Source organism: Ochotona princeps, chromosome 1, assembly GCF_030435755.1.
Source record: "Ochotona princeps isolate mOchPri1 chromosome 1, mOchPri1.hap1, whole genome shotgun sequence".
Taxonomy (NCBI): domain Eukaryota; kingdom Metazoa; phylum Chordata; class Mammalia; order Lagomorpha; family Ochotonidae; genus Ochotona; species Ochotona princeps.
In genome coordinates this window covers 8,223,589-8,243,549 of record NC_080832.1, presented here as the reverse complement: position 1 = coordinate 8,243,549, position 19,961 = coordinate 8,223,589, and the positions used below count along the sequence as shown (strand labels likewise).

Here is a 19,961-nt window from a genome sequence, read left to right as displayed (position 1 = left end):
ATTCAGCAAGCCTGTGCTGAGCTGAAGGCATTCCCGTGTGCTGAACATGACCTGTCCACATGGTGGTCCTTAGGTGGAGGAGCCAGCGTTCTGCTGTCTCCCTGCCCCCTGCCTATACCCAGCATGTCATCCATATAGGCCTCCTTCCTCATCCTCCTGTCCCTGGGCCATCCCAAAGGATCCACTGAGGGTTGGAGATGTCAGGTCTCCGGAGGGTGTGTAGGGCCTTGGTTCCTGACTTTCTGCTTTGCTTTCTTTCTCTGTCTTTTGGCTGCAGAATGGGAATGCCAGGGTACAGGTGTGTTTGACATCAAAGTGCCTGGTTTCAGACAAAGTCCATGCGGATGGCAGGGGACTTGCACTAGCCACCCATCTGTGTGAGCTGCAGGGATGTAAGCCCCGTCTCTGGGCACCTGCTCATGCAGACCAGAGCCGAGGTGGCTGCCCTCAGCTGTGTGAGCCTGTGCACCCTGGACATAGCTGGTCCTTCCGGGGCCGTGGACAGCAACCTGCAGAATTTCAAGGACTTCTATCCCACCCCCAAAACTGAGGTTATGACCCAACAGAAAATATGTATTATTGTAAATTTTTTGATGTTTATTTGAAAGGCAGAGTGAGAGACAAAGCAATCTTCCATCCCCTGGTTCACTGCCCACAAATGTCTACAACAGCTGCAGTTGAACCAAGCTGATGCCAGTAACCAGAGTGTAGTCTGGTTCTCTCTTTGTGGGCAGCAGGGGCTCAAGTCCTTGAGCCGTTACCTGCTGCCTCCCAGGGTGCCCTTTAGCAGGAAGTTGGATCCCATGAAGAGTAGCTGGGACTTGAACTTGGAACTCTGATATGAGGTATGAACAGCCTAAGCAGTAACTTTTTTTTTTATTAATTATTTTGCATTTAAGCAGTAACTTAATCTGTTACACCACAGTGCCAGCCCCTAGAGTCTAATTTTTGATAGATGAGTTTTTAAAAGTATAGGAAGCTTTTTCATATTTTGGCAGATCACTGTTTTTTCCAGTTCAACAATTATTTGTGCCTATTTTTGAACCATGTGTTTCCCCATTGTAAAAATTAACCATGCTCTAATTAAGAAAATTTAGAAACTACCAAAAAGCAAAGATGCAGAAAAATTATCCTAATATCTTAAAAATTTCTTTGAGATTTTTTTTATTGGAAAGGCAGATATACAGAGAGGAGATACAGAGTGAAAGATTTGTCCTCGGGTTCACTCCCCAAGTGGCCACAAAGGCCAGGGCTGAGCCAATCTGAAACCAGGAGCCTCTTTTGGATCTCCCACAGGGGTACGTGGTCCTAATCTTTGGGCTATCCTTGACTGCTTTCCCAGGCCACAAACAGGGAGCTGGATGGGAAGTGGGGCCTCCGGGATACAAACCATGTCCATATGGAATCCAGGCGCATGCAAGGTGTGGATTCAGCCAGTATACTATCATGCTGGGCCACTTTTTAAGAGTTTTAAAAGTTTATTCTTTTAAGCCCAGAACTGGGAACTCAATCCAAATCTCCCACAAATATAACAAAGATCCAAGTAGGTGAGCCATCCACCTGCCACTTGTCAAGATGCCACTAAGCAGGAAGCTGGAATCCCAGCAGAGCTTAGGAATCAAACCCAAGTCCTCCACAATGGAGCTCGGGTGTCCAAAGGGCCAGCCCAGTGTTCATCCCAGCCTTCGTACCTTTAATCACAGATATTGAAGGTGATGTTTCACGGCATAACCTTTTCAGTTATGAATATTAAACATGTGTTTGTAATGCAAATTGAGCATCTCAACTTTAATCCTGTCATTTTTTGTTTTTAAAGATTTTTTTTTCATTATTTGAAAGGGAGAATAACACAGAGAAAAAGAGAGAGAGAGATGTGAACAGATCTTTCATCTGTTGGTTCACTCCCCAAATATCTATAACAGCAGGGGCTGGGCCAGGCCAACTCCATGAGCCAGGCCTCTATCTGGGTTTCCCATAGAAGTGGCAGGCTTAAGTCACTGCACCACACAGCTCCTGAATCCTGAGTTCATGCATGTTTAGAAACTTTTCTCTTTTTCATCTCATTCATCAGAATTTGACTAAAGATCTCCTATGTGTTAAACTGGCTATAGCTCTGAACGAGGCAGACAAACCTGCTCCTGCATGGTTTCAGCCTGATGGGTTTACACAGAACAGTGAGGGAAGGGGCTTCTGAGCAGGTGGCATTTGGTGTCCCCCAAGAGTGCCTGAATGTTAGTCCTGAACCTGGGACACCAGGGACTGCATCGTCACAGGCACGCTCCTGCTGGCGGGCAGGGACTTGCCTGCTGGACAGAACTGGAATCAAGAGGAGGGAGAATAGTGTCAGGGACCTGGGGAGCCAGCACACGGTGCAGAGAAGTCAGCTGGAAGTGAGGAGACCTGGTGGGGAGACCTCTGCCGAAGCATTTCACACCCATTTTTATGTGCACAAGAGTAGTGTGTTCTTTAAAGATTGGTGTCTGGAGAGGTCTAAAAGAGCTCTTTTGGTAAGACTGAAGAAGATCCAGAAGCTCATGGTACATGGAATTAAAATATATTTTTAATTTGCAAGAACATTTTTGGAAGCCCCCTTGGGTAAAAGCAAAGTTCCATGCAGTCAGAGAGCAGTGTCTTATGTGGTAACTCTACCCATAAAATCACCTGCAAACCTGGGGCCTCGAAGACAAAGAGATGCAGACTCCGAGTGGAGCCCAAGGCCTGCTTTCTCTGAGCAGTCACCATGCAGGACGGGAGGAGTGGACGCCTTTCAGTTGTAGACGGGGCAGGAACAGTCAGATCTTGAGGAGGTGCCTGTCCCGGCCACAACCAACCCCGCATCTCTCCTTTGGTCACTCCATGTATTTGCCCTGAGGTGAAGAACTTTCCAGAGGGACCTGCTTTGTCTACTTCTGATTGTCCAGGGTGCAGTAAAAGCAGATGATGGAGTTATTGTGGCCAGTCAGTCCCCAGACCGCACGTGGCCAAAACAATGACAGAAGGGTCGATTAAGACAGAACTGTGACCTGAGCTGTGTGGTTGCCAGGCCTGTGCAATCCTGTGGTGCTATGGGAGAGTGGTTGGAGAGGCAGAGAAGGGTTGTTCCACCTTGCTGTGACTCACACTGCCCAGAAACCTCTGGCCTTTTGGAAGCCTTGCAGCCCACAACTCTGGCTAACGAGCCCTTTGCACATTCTCCGTCGCAGATAGCTAAGCTGGGCTGTCTGCAATGACTGTGATTGGAAGCCTGTATTTTAAACTTGCAGTGTAACTGGTTCTGTGTCTATAAGTGGATCTCTCTGGGTGGTCTGGGAGGCCCTAAGTTAAAAATAGTGACGCCCATCTTGTCCTCTATTCTTGCACGGGTTCCGGCCATCCGGTTCCTGGGAGCCTCCCTTCTCCCCTCGTGTGGGGGTGCCAGGGACTTAAGGCCAAAACCTTGACCTGCATGCAGTTGACGAGGTCTGCAGGAAGAACCCAGACCCCTTAGCGACTTCCCTCTCCTTCTCTGGGAGGAGGCCAGAGCTGCAGCTCTCGTGTGAGGCAGCTGGGAGGATGCTGCTATAACCATTGGGCTGTGGGGAAGGTTTTAGGGCAGTGGAGAAGTTGGCATCCCTTTCCAAGTACCAGGGCTCTAGTTCTGGCCTCCAGTTCTGCACCTTGGCTTTCTGCTAATGTGTGTACTGGGAGGCACCCGGTGCTGGCTGACACATTTAGGTCCCTGCCACGCTCATGGGAGACTCAGTGTTCCAGACCCTTGCCTTTGGCCTGACCCAGCCCAGGCTGCTGCTAGCATGTGGGCAATAAACCAAGGGATGGAGGATCTCTCTCCCTGCCTCTCGCCCCTGTGTGTGTAATTCTGTCTTTCAAAAATAATAAATAATTAAGAAAAAGAATTATAAGTGGATCTCGTTTCTTGGCTGTTTCCATGCACGTGTTCTTCTTTATCCTGTAGTGGCAGATTCATCTCCAAGTATAGGATTAGAAATAAACCAGCCACCGGATGGTGCTTCAGTCCCTGCCAATCGGTGAAAAACGCATTTGTTTTCCAGTGAGTCAGATGGAGAGGAAAACAGATCACTTTAGTTACAACCTCCGCTCCCACAATGCCACTTGGGGATTGTTTCAGGGGCGTGAGTCACTGGCTCGAGTCTTTTCCTGATCGTGTGCCTTAACGACTTGTTGTGCAAACGCACTGCAATCCGGTAATTTGACGTTGGTAATCACAGGTTACTTTGTGAGTTCTGTGACACAGAAAGCCACGTAGAGCCCAGCACCGGGTAAAGCCAGTCACGTCTCCTGCGTGGTAACAGAAGTGTGCCTCATTCTTCTGTCTGAAGAAGAGCCGTTCTCGTATGTGTGCTCTCCTAACCAAATTGTGGACACGAAAATATAAATAAGCTATAAATAAACTAAAGTTGACTTGAATTGTTTCGATGTGGAAAGAGCCCCACTTCTTGGAAAGGCCACTAGGTTTTTTTGTGTCTGCTCCATATTGTTCAGGTTTTGAGTAAAGCTAATTTCTCCCAACGAATGGCCTCTGGAGAAAGAGCGAGCCAGCCACCCAGTAATGAAATCCAGGTGTCCCATCTGAGAGGTTTAAGGAGTGAAGCTAATCACAAGCCATCAGCTTTAAGTCAGATTGTAACCTGTGAGCCGAGCTGTAATCTACGTGTGAGCATTGGTTCTGGGATTTCAGTATCTGCTCAATGGCAAACTGACTCTCTTCACTTATGCCCTTTAATGATAAATATATTGAATGGTCTCAGATAAACAGAGAAAAGTGTGTCCATTCTACACATGTAGGCTTCAAAACACTCCCAAAGGGTGTTCTCTAAAGGTTTGGGGTGATTGGGGTTGAAACTGAAGAAACACCTCTAGTCTTTCTGACCCTGGGCTGATGACCTGCAAGGCCCAGGCTAACCCTGGTTGTACAGTAAGCATCCCCGTCCAATAGCCCACACTGATGTGTGCAACTGCAGCTGAAGCCAGGAGCTCTACAAAGCCCTTGCGTCAGTCCGGCAGCTGTTTTGCCTACTGTTAAATTGGTCTTTTCTAAATGACAAGGCATGCCTTAAGATGCTTATTGTCTGGGCCTGGAGGCATGGCCTAGAGGCTAAAGTGCTCGCCTTGAAGGCCCCCGGGATCCCATATGGGCGCTGGTTCTAATCCCGGCACTTCCACTTCCCATCCAGCTCCCTGCTTGTGGCCTAGGAAAGCAGTCGAGGACGGGCCAATACATTGGAACCCTGCACCCACGTGGGAGACCCGGAAGAGGTTCCTGGTTCCTGGCATTGGATCGGCGCAGCACCGGCCGTTGCAGCTCACTAGGGGAGTGAATCATCGGATGGAAGATCTTCCTCTCTGTCTCTCCTCCTCTGTGTATATCTGACTGTAATAAATAAATAAATCTTTAAAAGAAAAAAAAAGATGCTTATTGTCTGTAGCTTGCAGCCCGTGGATCTCGACCATGATGCTCTGGGTTGCACGTGGCTCGCAATCCTGGAGACAGGCGAGGACTGCATGCAATGTTTATGCCTCATCGTCTTGACGCAAACCCAGGCGCTCCCGGCAGGCTTGGAGTCTGCACATGGCACACAGAACCTGGGTCCTGTCCACAGGGGCTCCCAAAAGCCCCTGGGGCTCAGGCTTACAGACTACTGAGCTGCTTCTCCCAAGGTGTCCAGTGGGAAGTCACCTGCTGGGCCTCTGTTCATGGCCACAGGCAGTGGCCATGTGGTGCCTTTTCTCTACCTCAGTGGCTGCAGGTTGCCATGTGCTATGTCTGAGCAGTGGTACCCAGGTGTCCCTGGGGCTGAGATGGTCTTTCTTCATCTAGGAGCTATAGAAGGTCTCACAGAGAAATCAGCGTAGCCTTTGTCCCGTGGGGCACCTGACACTACGTGGGGTCATGGTGCAGAAGGGCCTCACCTGAGGTGACCATACCCCCTCCTCTCAGCCCAGGTCCCACCCCCACTCTCACCCAAGGCCTGTCTGCTGGGAGGCTCTGGACTGGATGCACTGATGGACACTACCACGAGGAAGAGGTCCCAGCCTCACCCTGTGGCCATGCATGCAGTGAGGTACGGGGGCACGTCCACAAAGAGTTCTAGTGCCATGGAGGGGATGCAAATGGGACAGCTGATATGAGCTGGGCAGTGCAGATGCACGAGACGGAAGTGGGAGCATGGCAGACCCCAGAGCTGGCTGCCAGGATGGTGAGTGCTGAGGGGCTGGGAGTGCCCATAAACCACTCCCGGGCTCAAGGGGCGCTAGAAAGGATGTAGAGGAAACTTGTGGCTGAACAGGATGGGCGTTGGACCCCATGAGGACTTTGAGCTTCACTTGGCTGGGAAGGGCTTCCTGGGAGGACTTGAGCAGTGTGAGCACAGGGACCATAGAACACAGCGTCAGGTGCACTTGCACCTGTTCCCACATGGGTTTCTTTCTTTCTTTTTTTTTTTTTTTATTACAACCAGATATACAGAGAGGAGTAGAGACAGAGAGGAAGATCTTCCGTCCGATGATTCACTCCCCAAGTGAGCCGCAACGGGCCGATGCTGCTAGGAACCTGGAACATCCTCCAGGTCTCCCACGTGGGTGCAGGGTCCCAATGCATTGGACCGTCGTCGACTGCTTTCCCAGGCCACAAGCAGGGAGCTGGATGGGAAGTGGAAGTGCCGGGATTAGAACCGGCGCCCATATGGGATCCCGGGGGCTTTCAAGGCGAGGACTTTAGCCGCTAGGCCATGCCGCCGGGCCCCCACATGGGTTTCTAAGAGGATGGGATTGAGAGGACGGCCCTGAGCTCAGGAGACAGAGTGCTTCCCCTGAGGAAGACGTAGGAAGGAGACCAGTGTCTAGGAGAGCCTTTGAAGGGTTCACAGCTGGGCTTTTCCAGAGTCCGTTGTAGGCATCTGGTAGACATGGAGCTTGGAAAATACTTGGTGACGGAGGTGGTGGCGCTGGTACCTGTCCTCCCCTCCCACAGCTGGAGAGAGCAGGTTGTGTGACTGGCTCACTGAGCAGAAAGGGGCTTTCACAGACTCCAGGTCACTGTGTCAAGGGCACACATGTTGATGGACTCAAAGGAGGTTGCTGCTGAACATGACGCCGGGGCTCACTTTCTGGTTCCTTGTTTCAGGAAAGTCATGGGAGTTGGCGGGGAGGGCCATGTTCAGCGGGCAGCCACACAGCTCCAGTGAGCAGCCAGCACCTGATGACCATGTATACTCAAGTGCAAATAACCTACTGTGTCCCTGGGGGCGGTGCTCAAAGCAGAAGCTTCCAGCACTTCTAGCCATCTGTCTCTAAGGGCAGCGCAAGATTTCTTTGTAGCTTTTCTTTTCCTGTTTCTACAGGGGCATTGGTGTTGGAGCAGTGAAGAAGATGTTAGGAAGGCCACATCCTTGTGTTTCCAAATCAGGGGGTTGGCCTGAGGACCACAGTCCTCACAGCCACACAGCTTCCATGTGTGTTGGGGGCATTTCTGGGCTTCTGAACACATGGAGCCCAGAGCCTGCAGTCCTCAGTCGGCAGCGACTGCCCCAATTACCCGTGTCTGTGTGCGTGGGCCTCTCTCCCAAGGCTGTTTAGACATCACTATCCATGGGTTCAGTGCAGGGCCAGTGGTGTGCGGCACCGCCCCGCACCTGCACGCACACATGTGAATGCTCATGATGGCTGGAGTTCAGTGGCAGTCGGCTCCCAGCCATGAGCTGCTGGTGACCCCAAGCCCACTGCAGTTGCCTCCTAACGTGGCGTTTCCTTTCTCTCTGCCTCCTGCCTGCAGCTGCCCATACCTGGCGGTCAACATCACCCCTGCCATCCCCGCGGTTGGTGGTGTCCTGTTCTTCTTCGTGATGGGGACCCTGCTGCGCACAAGCTTCAGCGACCCCGGAGTCCTCCCGCGAGCCACGCCTGATGAAGCCGCCGATCTGGAAAGGCAAATAGGTAACACTGCAGCTCTGCCCCCGCCCCTCTGTGGGCCCCGGACACACTCATGCCAGCTGCTGCGTGGGAGGACAAAGCACTGCCCCCACGTGCAGTGTGACCGGGAAGGAAGGAGGCCGGAGCAGGCTGACCCGGATAGGAAGGCGGTGGGGCGCAAAGGGGTCGAGGTAAGGCTGGAGGGCAGGTGTGTGAAGTGGGGGGCTGCTGGCCCCTGCGAGAAAGACCCACCAGCAGGCAGGGGCTCCAGAAGCTTTGATACCCACATGTCCAGTCTGCCCTGGTTCGGAACCTCTGGAGACAGCTCTGCTCTGGTTCCATCCAAACTGTTGGGAGACATGGTTGCAGAACTGCTAAACTCTGTCGAAGCACAGAATGCCAATTACAGAATCTGAGTGGTGGAAGAAGGTAGTTGTTTATTGCAAAGCACAGATCAAGGATCCTGGAAGCTATTATTTAATTCCTGGGCTCGCCAAAGATTTAGGGGTAAAGGTTCTTAGAGACTGAAGTTGGGGCTGAGAGGTGTGTGGTCAGCTCGTGTCCAAAGTCCCCGCTGGTCAGTGGAGCTTGTGCCCTTCCTTTGATTGGTCAGTGATGCTGTGCTCCTTAGGGAATCTATGATGGCCAGGTGGGCTCCAGCTGGCCTGAGGGCTGCATGCAGATGGCAGTGACATTCTGTCTGGACCCGGAGTTCCCCTAGCCAAGTCATTGCAGGGCAGCAATAACCATTGAGGCTCTTGTCTATTGGGGAAGCAAATGACTCCTTGAGTCTGGTGACTAGAACCCTGCAAGGAGGCTGGATCACTCCTTGAAGTCATGGGTTCCCTGTGGTAAAGGGCAAGTCAGGGCACCTTGGGCTGAAGGAGACACACAGGAAGCTGGATCACTCCTTTACGTCATGGGTTCCCTGTGGTAAAGGGCAGCCAGGGCACCTTGGGATGATCCTGCTCCCACATGATGGGGTTTGGTTTCTGAGCAGGCACACCAGCTTGACTTCTGCAGCCACCACACCAGCTTGACTTCTGCAGCCACCATTCTGTAGCACATGCCTCACTGGTAAAGCTCCTCCCTGGGTATCGCTGCCTCCGTGCCCAGCCGAGCAACTCCATGAGGAATGTGTTAACATTCTACCTACTTTACCAACAAGGAAGCCGAGCCCCAGGAGGAGCTTTGGTGGGGAAAAAATGGCAGAGCAGGAGCCCAGAAGCCAAGTCTCCAAGGCTCAGCGCTGGCTCTTTCCGGCTTGTTACTGGCGAGGGAGAAGGAGGGCAGGCTTAGTTTTCTTCGAGGAACAGAACTGGACCTAGACCCTGATCTGAGCCCTTGCTACACCAGGACAACTTCTGGAACAATCACTTCTGGGGGACAGAATGCACCCCCCCACCCTGAATGTTCCAGTTCCCCACTTCTGCCTGCCAGCTCAAGGAGTGTCCATGAAATCTGCATGACACCAGGCAGCCTTTTCTGCCTTTCTCACCATGTGAACAGTGGGAGTGATGCTGGAGTCCTTTATCTGCTGCTTCTCTCCCCAGATGACCACAATGGCCAGGGCTGGGCCAGCCTAAAGCCAGGAATTCTGCGTGGTCTACTGTGGGTGCAAGGGCCCAAGCACTTGAGCCATCTTCTGCTACTTTCACAGGCTGTTAGCCAGGAGCTGGATCAGAAGCAGAGCAAGCAGCACCCATATGGAGTGCTGCTATTGCAGGTGGCCGGCCTCTTAAATTCAGTATTTTTAGGGCTGGCTGTGCCCTGTGGCCCCAGAGGCACAGACTGTGCCAAGGACAGACCTGCAACTGGCTACCTAAGAGAGGGAAGAGCAGGCTGCTGAGGCTTCGTGTGGTTCAAGGTCGGGCTGTTCAGGTGTCCCTCTTCCAGGTGGGCTACACGGCTGCATGGCCCTTCTCATCCCTGATTCAGTTCCTCCCCAGGATTTATCCTGTATACTTGGGAAAGGAGATTATGTTTTCCTGAAATCTTAGCACCTTTATCTGGGGTTATCTGGCTAAAGAGGGGAAAATCAAAACACTCAAGTCTAGAAACTTTTTCTTTAAAGATTTATTTTTATTGGAGAGCTAGATCAGATTTATTAAGAGACAGAAAAAGATGTTCCACCTGCTGGTTCACTCCCCAAGTGGCTGCAACAGTCAGAGCTGAGCCGATCCAAGCCAGGTATCAGACGTTTCTTCTGGGTCTCCCAAGGGTGCAGAGCCCCAAGGCTTTGGGTCATCCCCCGCTGCTTTTCTAAACCACAGGCAGGGAACTGGGTGGGAAGTAGAGCAGCCGCGATATGCACCAGCACCTGTGTGGTACAAGGTGAGGATTTAGCCTCTGGGCTGTCATGACACCCCCAAGACATTTCCTTATTGGGGTGATTCATTGTGATTCTCCACTGTGCATCTCTTCGGGAACCTTGTGACAACCTCTTGGAGTGGGTCATCTCAGTGGTTAGCAGTGTGCCAAGGACTTGAATAGTGCCCCCTAGTTTCAGGGGGCAGCTGAAGAAAAATAGGAGGATATGCTGGAAGCCTGTCTTCTGAGAATGCCCCCCAGTACCTTCTGTCCCAGGTGAAAAGCCATGAACGGCAGGCAGGGCCTAAGGAGGGCCCTGCTGGGACCACTGGCGCCCTCCTGGGGACACTCCCAGCTTCAGAGCTCGTCCACCCAAGAGCGATCCTATCCTAAGCAACTGCTTTAGGGTCATAAAAGACATGATGAGATTCCATGTCCAGATATCACGAGTTCAAAGCATTCTGTTTCCGTTAGGAGACGCGTGTGACTCTGATGGACGTATATTAAAGAAAATACTTCTTGAGGTGAACACCACTTATGCCAGTTTCAGACTTCATCAGTTTTCCTCTGTTGCAGTTAAACTATTTCTGCTAAATCCATGCTAATTAAATTATTTTTATGGGAATAATTTCTTTTCGGTGTAACATTTGCAATCAAGATTTTTTTTAATTGACCAGGATTTCTTTTTCTGTTATGAAAGTTGCTTTTGTAAGTTCCGTTACAGAACTATTGCTTGTACTGAGATACATTTTCTTGGTAATTTTGTATTACCAAGTAAAACGTTTTGCTCTGGTGGGTTTTTTTTTTAAGTTGGTCATTTCCTCCTATGGTGCTTGCTTCTGTTGGTCGTGTTCATTGTGAAGTAGGTTTACATTGGCAGTCAATCTATGATGATATCTTCCACGTGCCCTGCAGTCATTCTGTGTAATGTCCACTAGCTGTCCATACCACTGGATACCGTGCACAGAGACACGAAATTGGCCATGTCAAAAATGGCCTGCCCCTAGCTGGCTGATGTGATCATTTCAAGATGCCATTTTCTGACCCCTTCTCTGCTTTGTGCCTGGACCTCCCCATCACTACAGCTGACCCTTGGGTAATTTTTCCCGAGGCTGTCACATCAGCGTCTCAGCCACACTGGCCCCCAGAGCTCTGTCTTCATCAAGGAGGAGCTGCTTGAGGCTTATTCAGGCCCACAGTTGAGTCTCATTATTCTGGGTTAGGTGCTGTCGGCTGTGAGAGAGCAGCCATATCCTGGTGAAGCAGGAATCAGCTCAGGAGCACTGCTTTCTAAAGTCCTCCCACTCCACCAGGCCCTGCCTCTCAGAGGCCATGATCCATCACATCCCAACTCTCTTCCATCCATGTACCTTTGTCTCCGCCTAAGGCTTCTGACCTGAAACTTGTGCCTGGGTTTAAGGAGCCAGGCCCTGCTTAACAAACTGTGGAGAGCTCAGTTACACCTGCTAGGACATTCCTGCCTGCTGGCACTGCCCTCTTTCCACTGCCCTTGCTGGAGGTGTCATGCTGTCAGCCAATGAGTTCCCAGCGGCACCCCTGCACCAGTTGTGGCATTTACATGTCTGCAGGAGGCAGGGTACTCTCTCTACCCTCCCTGCACCTTTGAGACAGAGCTGTGGGGTGGAGCCAGGTGTTGGGGTTGAAGTCAGTTACTGTTTTGTTTGGAAGATTTATTTATCTGTTTGAAAGGTAGAGTGGGAGAGAGGAAGAGACAGATCTTTCATTTGCTGGTTCACTCTGCCCATGACCATAATGATTCGGGCTGTGCCAAGTGGAAGTCAGGAGTCAAGAATTCCATCTGGGCTTTCCATGTGGGTGACAGGGACCCAAGACGCACCTGAGCTGTCTTCCACTGCTTTCCCATGTGTATTACAGGGAGATGGGCTGGAAGCAGAGCTGCCAAGACTGGAGCTGACACCCGTATGGGATGCTGGCATCGCAGGCAGTGACCCACTGTGCCACAATACCAACCTCAAAGCCAGTTACTTTCTTAAAAATGTTTGTATATTTGAAAGAGAGCAAGAGTGAGATCTTGCATCTGCTGGTTCACTTCCCAAACATCTGCCACAGCCAGGGCTGGGCCAAACCAAAGCCAAGAGCGGGAACTCATGTGGGTCTCCCAAGTGGATGGCAGTGACCCAAGTACTTGGGCCACTATCTTAATTGCGGTGTGTTGGGGTTGAAGTAGAAGTTTGTAATAACAACTGCAGGAAATCATCTCACAGCCCTCTCCATGCTGGCTGCCTCTCTTCTAGGCATCTCTGTGGGTATCAAATACAATACCCTTTTCCTCCTGTTTAAGGGGAAAGAAATTGAGACAGTTGGTGGAGATGGCTTTTGAACCTCAGGTGGCGCTTTTATGCCAGCCGTGGAATTGCAGTCCACTAATCCACATCTTCCTGAGGTGTCTCTTTTCTTGCAGTTCTAGCCTTGACTTACATGGGCTGGTGCTTCACAAAGCTCATGGGAAAGCTGGAATTCAAGGACAAGTGTATTTGGTGCAAAATGTTTTTTAATCCCTTGAAGTTTTCTCATAAGATATAAGATACATTCTCCATGAGACATTTGAAAACCTGTTCTTCCCCATGGGCATAGATTTCTTTCTTTTTTCCCAAAGGTTTACTTATTTATTTATTTATTGAATTTTAATTTAACTTCTTTTTAAATTATTATCCTCCTTTTATGATACAGTTCCATAGGCCCTGGGATTTCCCCTGCTCCTTCCCCAAGTCCCCTCCCCCCACCAAATTCCCCTATATTATTACTATAGCATAGCTCTTCATAAACAGTCACATGTTCATCATTGTGGGCATGGACAGTGGCAGAGAGTCCAGCCTCCTGTGGTCAAGATACAGCTAACAGTTTCATTAGGAGTCCATCTTTGTTCTGGAAGTAGAGATGCACACTGCATCCTCACATCTGGACATGAGAGTCTCCATTACAGTCACCACACATCCCTCTTAAATGAGAAGCCATAATACAAAACCACAGAAAGAAAAATAGAAATTTACAACACCATAAATTTCTCAAGAGGTTTTGATAGTTCAACAGTCCTGAATTGCTGGCGAACCCACCACTCCAATCACTATGAAATCTCTCCCGAATCCACTGGCTGCTATAGTCCACCTTAGTGTCTCCATCTGCCCAGATCTTCACTGCCAATGATTGGCTGGGGTAGTTGATCAATTTGTTCTGTCCTCCATCCTCTGCCATGGTACCAGGTGTCCTCTGGAGGCCCCAATGTACTGCCATATCCTCCATGTACATTTGGATAAGCTGTCCTCTGCTCCATCTGAGCCACTGAGGAGGCCCAGCTCTGACACATCCACTCCCACAGTATGCAATTCTCCCCATGGTTAGGGTTCTGAGTCCAGCAGTTCAGTTGGCAGGGAATTGCCCAAGAAACCTCATCTGAGGCCATCCCAGACCTGATTCTTGTGTGTGTTTGCCAATACAGGGTCTGGCACAAATCAGTCTCCGCACACATTGGTAATTAGAATTTCTGGGTCAGTTCTGTCTCCAGCCCGTGTTTTACAAAACCCAATGGGTGTTGGAGCCCAGCTCAATACTGCCCACACATACTCGGCCTTCACGTAAACCAGTGGGAGCTGCAGTCTAGTCGGAGCGACCCACAAAAACCCCCACCAGGCCCGCCCCTGCCCTTGTTCCTGTGCTTGGCAATATGTACAGCAGATTGTTCCCGTCTGTCCCACATCCCATTCAGCTCTTGTATGTGTTGATGGGTATTGAAGCCGAGTTCGTCCCAACCAGCCCCACTATCCAGTCCACACTGGTGCCAGCAGGTACCACCATCTGTCTAAGCCATGCCTGCACCTGACAGAATTTGGCCCCTGTGTCAGCCTTTGCCAGCGGATGCTGCAGCAAAGCCCAAACAGTCCACACTGACACTTGCTTATGCATGTACCAGAAGGAATAGTCAGCCCAGCCTGGCTTCTCCCTGATCCAGTTCACATATAGGCAATCGGATGTGGCCCTGCCCGGTCTGGTCTGCCCCCATCCCACCTCTCATGCTCACCAGTGGGAATGGTGACCCAGCAGGTGGCCCTCGCAGTCCCCCTCACTGGGGCCATTCCCCCTCCCCCAGGTTTCACATGTGCTGGTTGGGTGCCGTGGCCCAGTCTGACACAGCCCCCTCACCTTGGCATTTGCCAGTGGGTGCTGTAGCCTGGCCAGGCCAGGCCCACCCCCAATTCCAACTCATGTTGGTGGGGGCTACAATCTAGCCCCCAATCTCAGCCCTCATGAGGACTGGCTGGAATTGCACCCTGACCCGGCCTGACCCACACTCCATTCTGGCACTCAGATTCGCCAGTTGGTGATATGGATTGACCCAGCCTGGCCTGCCCCCGACCTGCACCAAATGTATGCTGGTGGGTACCATATTTTGGCCTGGTTTGGGCTGCTCCCCATCTTGTTTCTTGCACTCACCTGCAGGGGGTATGTCCCGACAGAGGAGTTCCCCAGGCTCCTCCATCCGAATCTCTCCTAATGCCAGATCTCACGCACACCAGTGAGTCCATGGACCAGCCATACTTAGTCCACCTCCTGTCCTAGCAGGAACAGTGGCCTTTCCTCACTGGTCCTCATCCATTCTGGGTTCTTGTTGTTGGGTGCTACAGCCCAGCCAAGCCTGACCCATACCCAAAAAAGCTCACATATGGCTCAGCGGGGGCAGAGACCTGGCCTAGCCCATCCTATACCTACCCTGATCTGACGAATACCAGCAGGTGCTGGATTCTAGCCCAATCTGGCACATCCCATACCCAGCCCATGCACATGCTGAGGGATTCTGCAGCTATATCCAGACTGACCACAGCCCCCAGCCTGGCCCTCACACTTTCCAATGGGGATCACAACACAGCTGGGGCATCCCCTTTGCTCCTCAGCCAGGCTTGCTCCCCTCCTCAGATCTCGCATTTGCCAGTGGTTGCTCTGACCCAGCCTGGCATGGCCCCCATCCATCTTAGCCTTTGCCTTCAGATGCTATAGCCTGGCTTGACCTAGCCAGTCCCAGTCCCAATTCTCGCTGGCGGGTATTGCAACCTGATCCTGCTCAGTCTGCTCCCATCCCCGACTCATGTGAGCCAGTAGATGTGATACCGTAGACCGGCATGACCTGTACTCCAGCCTGGTTTCTGCACTCGCCAGTCGCCCCTACCCGGTCCGCCCCCTTCCGAAACCAACCCACATACTTGCCACCTGGTGGGGCTACCTTGCCCAGCTTGTCTGACCCGTAGGTCTGGAACACATGCTCACCAGTGGAGCTATGGCCCAGTAGGGGAGTCTCCCAGTTTCCCAACTCAGCCTACTCCCAGACCCAGATCTCACATGCTCCAGCAGATGCTAGGCTCTTGCCTGGCATAGCCTGCCCCTCCATCTTGACCTTTGTATGAGGTGGTGGATGTTGTGGGTCGGCCCACCCTATACCCCGTTTTAGGATGCACATGTAGGTGCTGAAGCTTGGACCTGCCCAGCCTATTCTTGGCCCCAGTGCCCGTGAGTGTTGGTGGGTGGGTTCCATGTTCATTCCTAGTTCAACCAGTCACCACCCCAACTTATATTTCCATAGGGTTGGGTCCACTTATACCCCACAGAATCTACCCCTGGGCCTGGTTCTCTCACGTGCTGGTTAGTGTCATGGCCCTGCCTAGTATGACCTGTCCCCTGTTCCAACACTCAGTCAGGTACTTTGATCTAGCTCTTGTTAGACAGGCCCCCAGCCGTAGCTTTCATGTGGTCTGGTGTGTGGTGGTCAGTGATGCTCTGTGCTAACAAGCCCATGTCAGAACTCCCATGTGGGCTGATGAATCAGTCTGACCCATACAGACCTTCCAACCTCCATACCACCAGGTCTCAGTCTCCTCACTTAGCAGTCAGTACAGTGGCCCTGTTGTTAGATGTCCATCAGGATTCATTCCTCACTTACACATTTGGTGTACGTATCCATGGATTTCCCTAGACAATATTTCATCACCCCCAAATCCCCAGAACTCATCAGCAGGGGGCCAGCAGGCAAAGCCAGGTGCCCGATGGGCGCTCTGGCCACCCAAGCAATAAAGATGGTGCTGGCTGCTTAAAAAGCAGCCGGGGGGCGGGGTGGGCTGCTTCCTCCGCTCATCAGCCAAGATTGGCCGATGAAGCAGAGTTCTGCTCCACGTGCCTGACTTGCAGAATAAAGATGGGGCCAGCTGCTTTAAGGTTTCTAATTTTAGCTAAGGGGTTCTCTCTCTCCATCTCTCTCTCTCTCTCTCTTTCTCTCTTTCTTTCTCTCTCTCTCTCCCTCCCTCCCTCCTTCCCTCCATCTCTCTCTCTCTCTTCAGCAATGCCATATCTTTTGAAGTTTGTGTTCAGTCAGCACAATGATGACATGAAGCCATATTGAATTGTTTGCTACAAAAACCCCACAAATGCCCTGTCATTCTAATCAGTTCTCACACACAGGCTGTGAGCAGGGCGAGGTGAGAAAGGCGGGAGTCGTGTGGTTCCCGGTCATGGTCAAAGGAAGTAGCCATGGATCTGGGGCGTGTCCATGGGAACACCCAGCAGCGGTGTGGAAAGAGCTGGTGCTGTGCACACAGCCTTCGTTTCTGACCCCTCTCCCCGTCCCCAGGGCTGCAACTGTGAGTCAGGACCCTGAGCCCTGGAATGTCCCAGCCTAAAGTGACCTCAGACCTCTCGGAGGTCATCCTAGACGACTCACATGGTGCACAGATGAATAAGCTAAGGCTTCGCAAGATCAGCGCACTCACCCAGCTCACCCAGTGACAGACCCTGGAGGCTCCAGATCCACGGCCCTGGGGAACTGCCTCTCCTTAGACTATGTTTGCTTTTGAACCTGAAACCTCTGAACCCTTGCTACTCAAAAATGACATCTGTGGTACGATGGCTGCACCATCACCCACATGGGCGCTTGCAAGCAATGCAGGATCTTAGACCCTGCCCATGTCGTGAGCCAGGATCTTCATTCTAGCAGGTACACAGCCCCACCCCCACCCTCCCTTCTTCCTGCCCTCATTGTGGCCTTCCTCCAACACAGTTGATGTCTGCTTCCTCTTCGCTGACATGCTCAGGTCTGTTGTGTGTCAGGATGTCGGCTCTCCCCAGATTTCATTTACTCTGAATATTGAGTCTAATAACTTCCCACCCCTTGCAATGCCTGTGAACAATCTAATAACCATCGTTGTCCAATACCTAGTGCTTTGCAGACATTGGAATCCTAAGGTTCTTTTCAATAAATAAAGCAAGCAGCTATAATCACGGGATCTGTAGTGAGGTAGACTGGGCCTTGGGCCCTCATCTAGCACTTCGTCTTACATGAGTTTGCAAAGCACCTTGAGGTCTCCCTCCAGGCCTTAGCTGCAGCCTCTGTAATGGAAACACACCCAGAGCACCTGTGATTCTATGATTCTAGAACTCAATCCTCCTTTCTCCTGTATTTGATGCATTACATCAGGCACCTCCATACTTCAGATTACGTAGCTGGTTCTAAGGCTTAATTTGGGAGGAATGACACCTGTTGGAACGCGCAGTCGCACGCCCGCCCATGGCTATTCAGGTGAACAGTGGGCACTGTGGATGGCTCATCAGTCAGTCCTTCACTGATCACTGAGACGTTCAGGAGGGCAAAGGGAGATGACAAAGCAGAGCTCCTGTGAGTCAGAGAATGAGTCGGTCAGTCGGCACGGTTGTGGAGGGAGACCAGAGACAGGGCGCTCATCCCAGAATCAGTGCTGGGTGGAACAGGGCCCCAGACCTGGGCTCTCAGCGTCTGGGCTGTCAGTGTAGGAGGTGAGATTTCCTCTTGGAATCCGCTCTAAAGGAATGGGCAGGCTACTGGTGTTGCGTGAGTGGGCGGTGTTTTCCTGGTACAAGCAGGGAGGTAGCTGGAAGGTAGGCAGCTTGGGAGTAAAAGGAAGTGTAGCGCTTGGAGAGGGTGGGGGAGTGAAACAGGGAATGGGGGCAGGCTGGAGGAGCCTGAGAAGGCAGCAGTGAACAATCAAGGACCATGCCTGGCATGTACCCACGTACTGGAGCCATCACCGCTTCCTCCCAGGGTGGGCATTAGCAGGAAGCTGGAGTCAGGCTTGGAGTGGAGACTTGAACCCCCAGGCATTGCAGTGTAAGATGTGGGTGTCAAGTAACCTGTTACTCTGCAAAGGAGAGAGCCAGGGAGTGGGGCCACAGGCTGCCTCCTAATGCATATGCATGCCTTAGGGCTGTGCAGGAAGATCCAACTGGCGAGCCACACACTCCCAGTGTCCCCAGTTGCTCCCCAGTCTGTCACCATGAGAAGAAAAATTGTTGGTGATCAGTGTTAAGACCCAGAGGCCAACTATATTCAGGGAGACCACACAAAGGTCTCTGAGAACCAGGGCCATGGGATTGTGCAGTAGGAAAAAGCCATTGCACCCCCTCTCGTAATAACCATCAGGAGCGCTCCAGAAACCCCTCAAAACAAACAAACAAACAAACAAAACGAGAATAGATAGACAGAGAACAACTAGGAAAGCTTAGAACCAGACAGGAAACGGTCAGCGGGGATGCACTTATACCTCACTGGGTGGGACACAAAGATTAGTTACTCCTCACTGGGGTATGGAAGATTTCTCTGCACACCCCTCCTAAACATGCTCACCTAAACTGTTGACATATATCCTGTTAGAATTATAGAGTTAGACCACCTGAAAAACAGCCAGGTTCAGCGAAATCATGCTTCAATGCTATAAACTGCTAAAGACTAAAATTAAAATAGGCATGAGAAGCTGAATAGCAATTTAAGCCATTTTAAGGTGTATAGAATACGGTTGAATGTAAACCAAAATTGAAATGTCTATGAAGAAGTCACAGGTTGTGGTTGAGAACCTGCATTTTCCTATTAATATATTGGTTAATCAATACCATGTCAATTAATGCCACAATGTTGTAAATGGTTGGAAATATTATGTTGGGGCTTTTAATTGATTGGGATGATACTCTGCCGCCTCTACCTTCAGACCAGAGATGGTCTCACCAAGAAACCGTTGAACTTACCAGGACAATAAGCTGCTGGACTTTATGCTTGGTAAATACCTCCAATGAAAGAATGTCAACTGAATTTGAACTATGGAAATGCAACAAGGTGGAGCAATTCGCTGTGGGGGGAGGGTGTGGGGAGGAGCGGGGGGAATCACAGTACATAAAAAATGCATCACATAATGCAATGTAATTAATTTAAAAAAAAAGGAAATGCAATAAAAATATATGTTAAAAAAAAAAAAAAAAGGAAAAAGCCATCGAGCTCAACTCCAGGTACAAATGGAAAAACATGAGGATGTGGAGACAGCCAAGGAGCTCGGGTTGGTCAGTAGATGGAAATTTGTACCGGGGTAGGGGGATGCTGGTTAAAACACAGGAGGCAAGCCAGGGAGCTCAGAGATTCCCTGGTGTGGAGGCAAAAGAGAATGACCTGGATTGGATTCTGGGGGCTCTAGCTGTGCCCATCTGGCCAGGGTTTCCTGAGACTGGACCATGCAGAGATGAACATGGACACTTTAGGGCCAAGTCTTGTTGCAAAGGGGCTGGCGAGAGCCAGGTGTCCTCCTGGAGCCTTCACGTCCTATGTGGACTCAGAACTATGTTGCAGTACTGTAATGGATGCCATCCTCACCCTGGAAGATGGTTACCATCAGAAAGCTCTCTGCCTG

General features: G+C 51.1%; 1 protein-coding gene across 2 annotated transcripts in view; it reads left to right on the top strand.

Annotated features, from left to right (window-relative positions):
• Nucleotides 1–19,961, top strand: part of ZDHHC14 (zinc finger DHHC-type palmitoyltransferase 14) — a 238,030-nt gene that overhangs the window by 139,997 nt on the left and 78,072 nt on the right. For both annotated transcript variants that reach the window (XM_036494066.2, XM_004595450.3), the window contains exon 2: nucleotides 7,790–7,950. In XM_036494066.2, coding sequence (XP_036349959.1) covers nucleotides 7,790–7,950 — 161 coding nt within the window. The remainder of the gene's footprint in view (nucleotides 1–7,789; nucleotides 7,951–19,961) is intronic.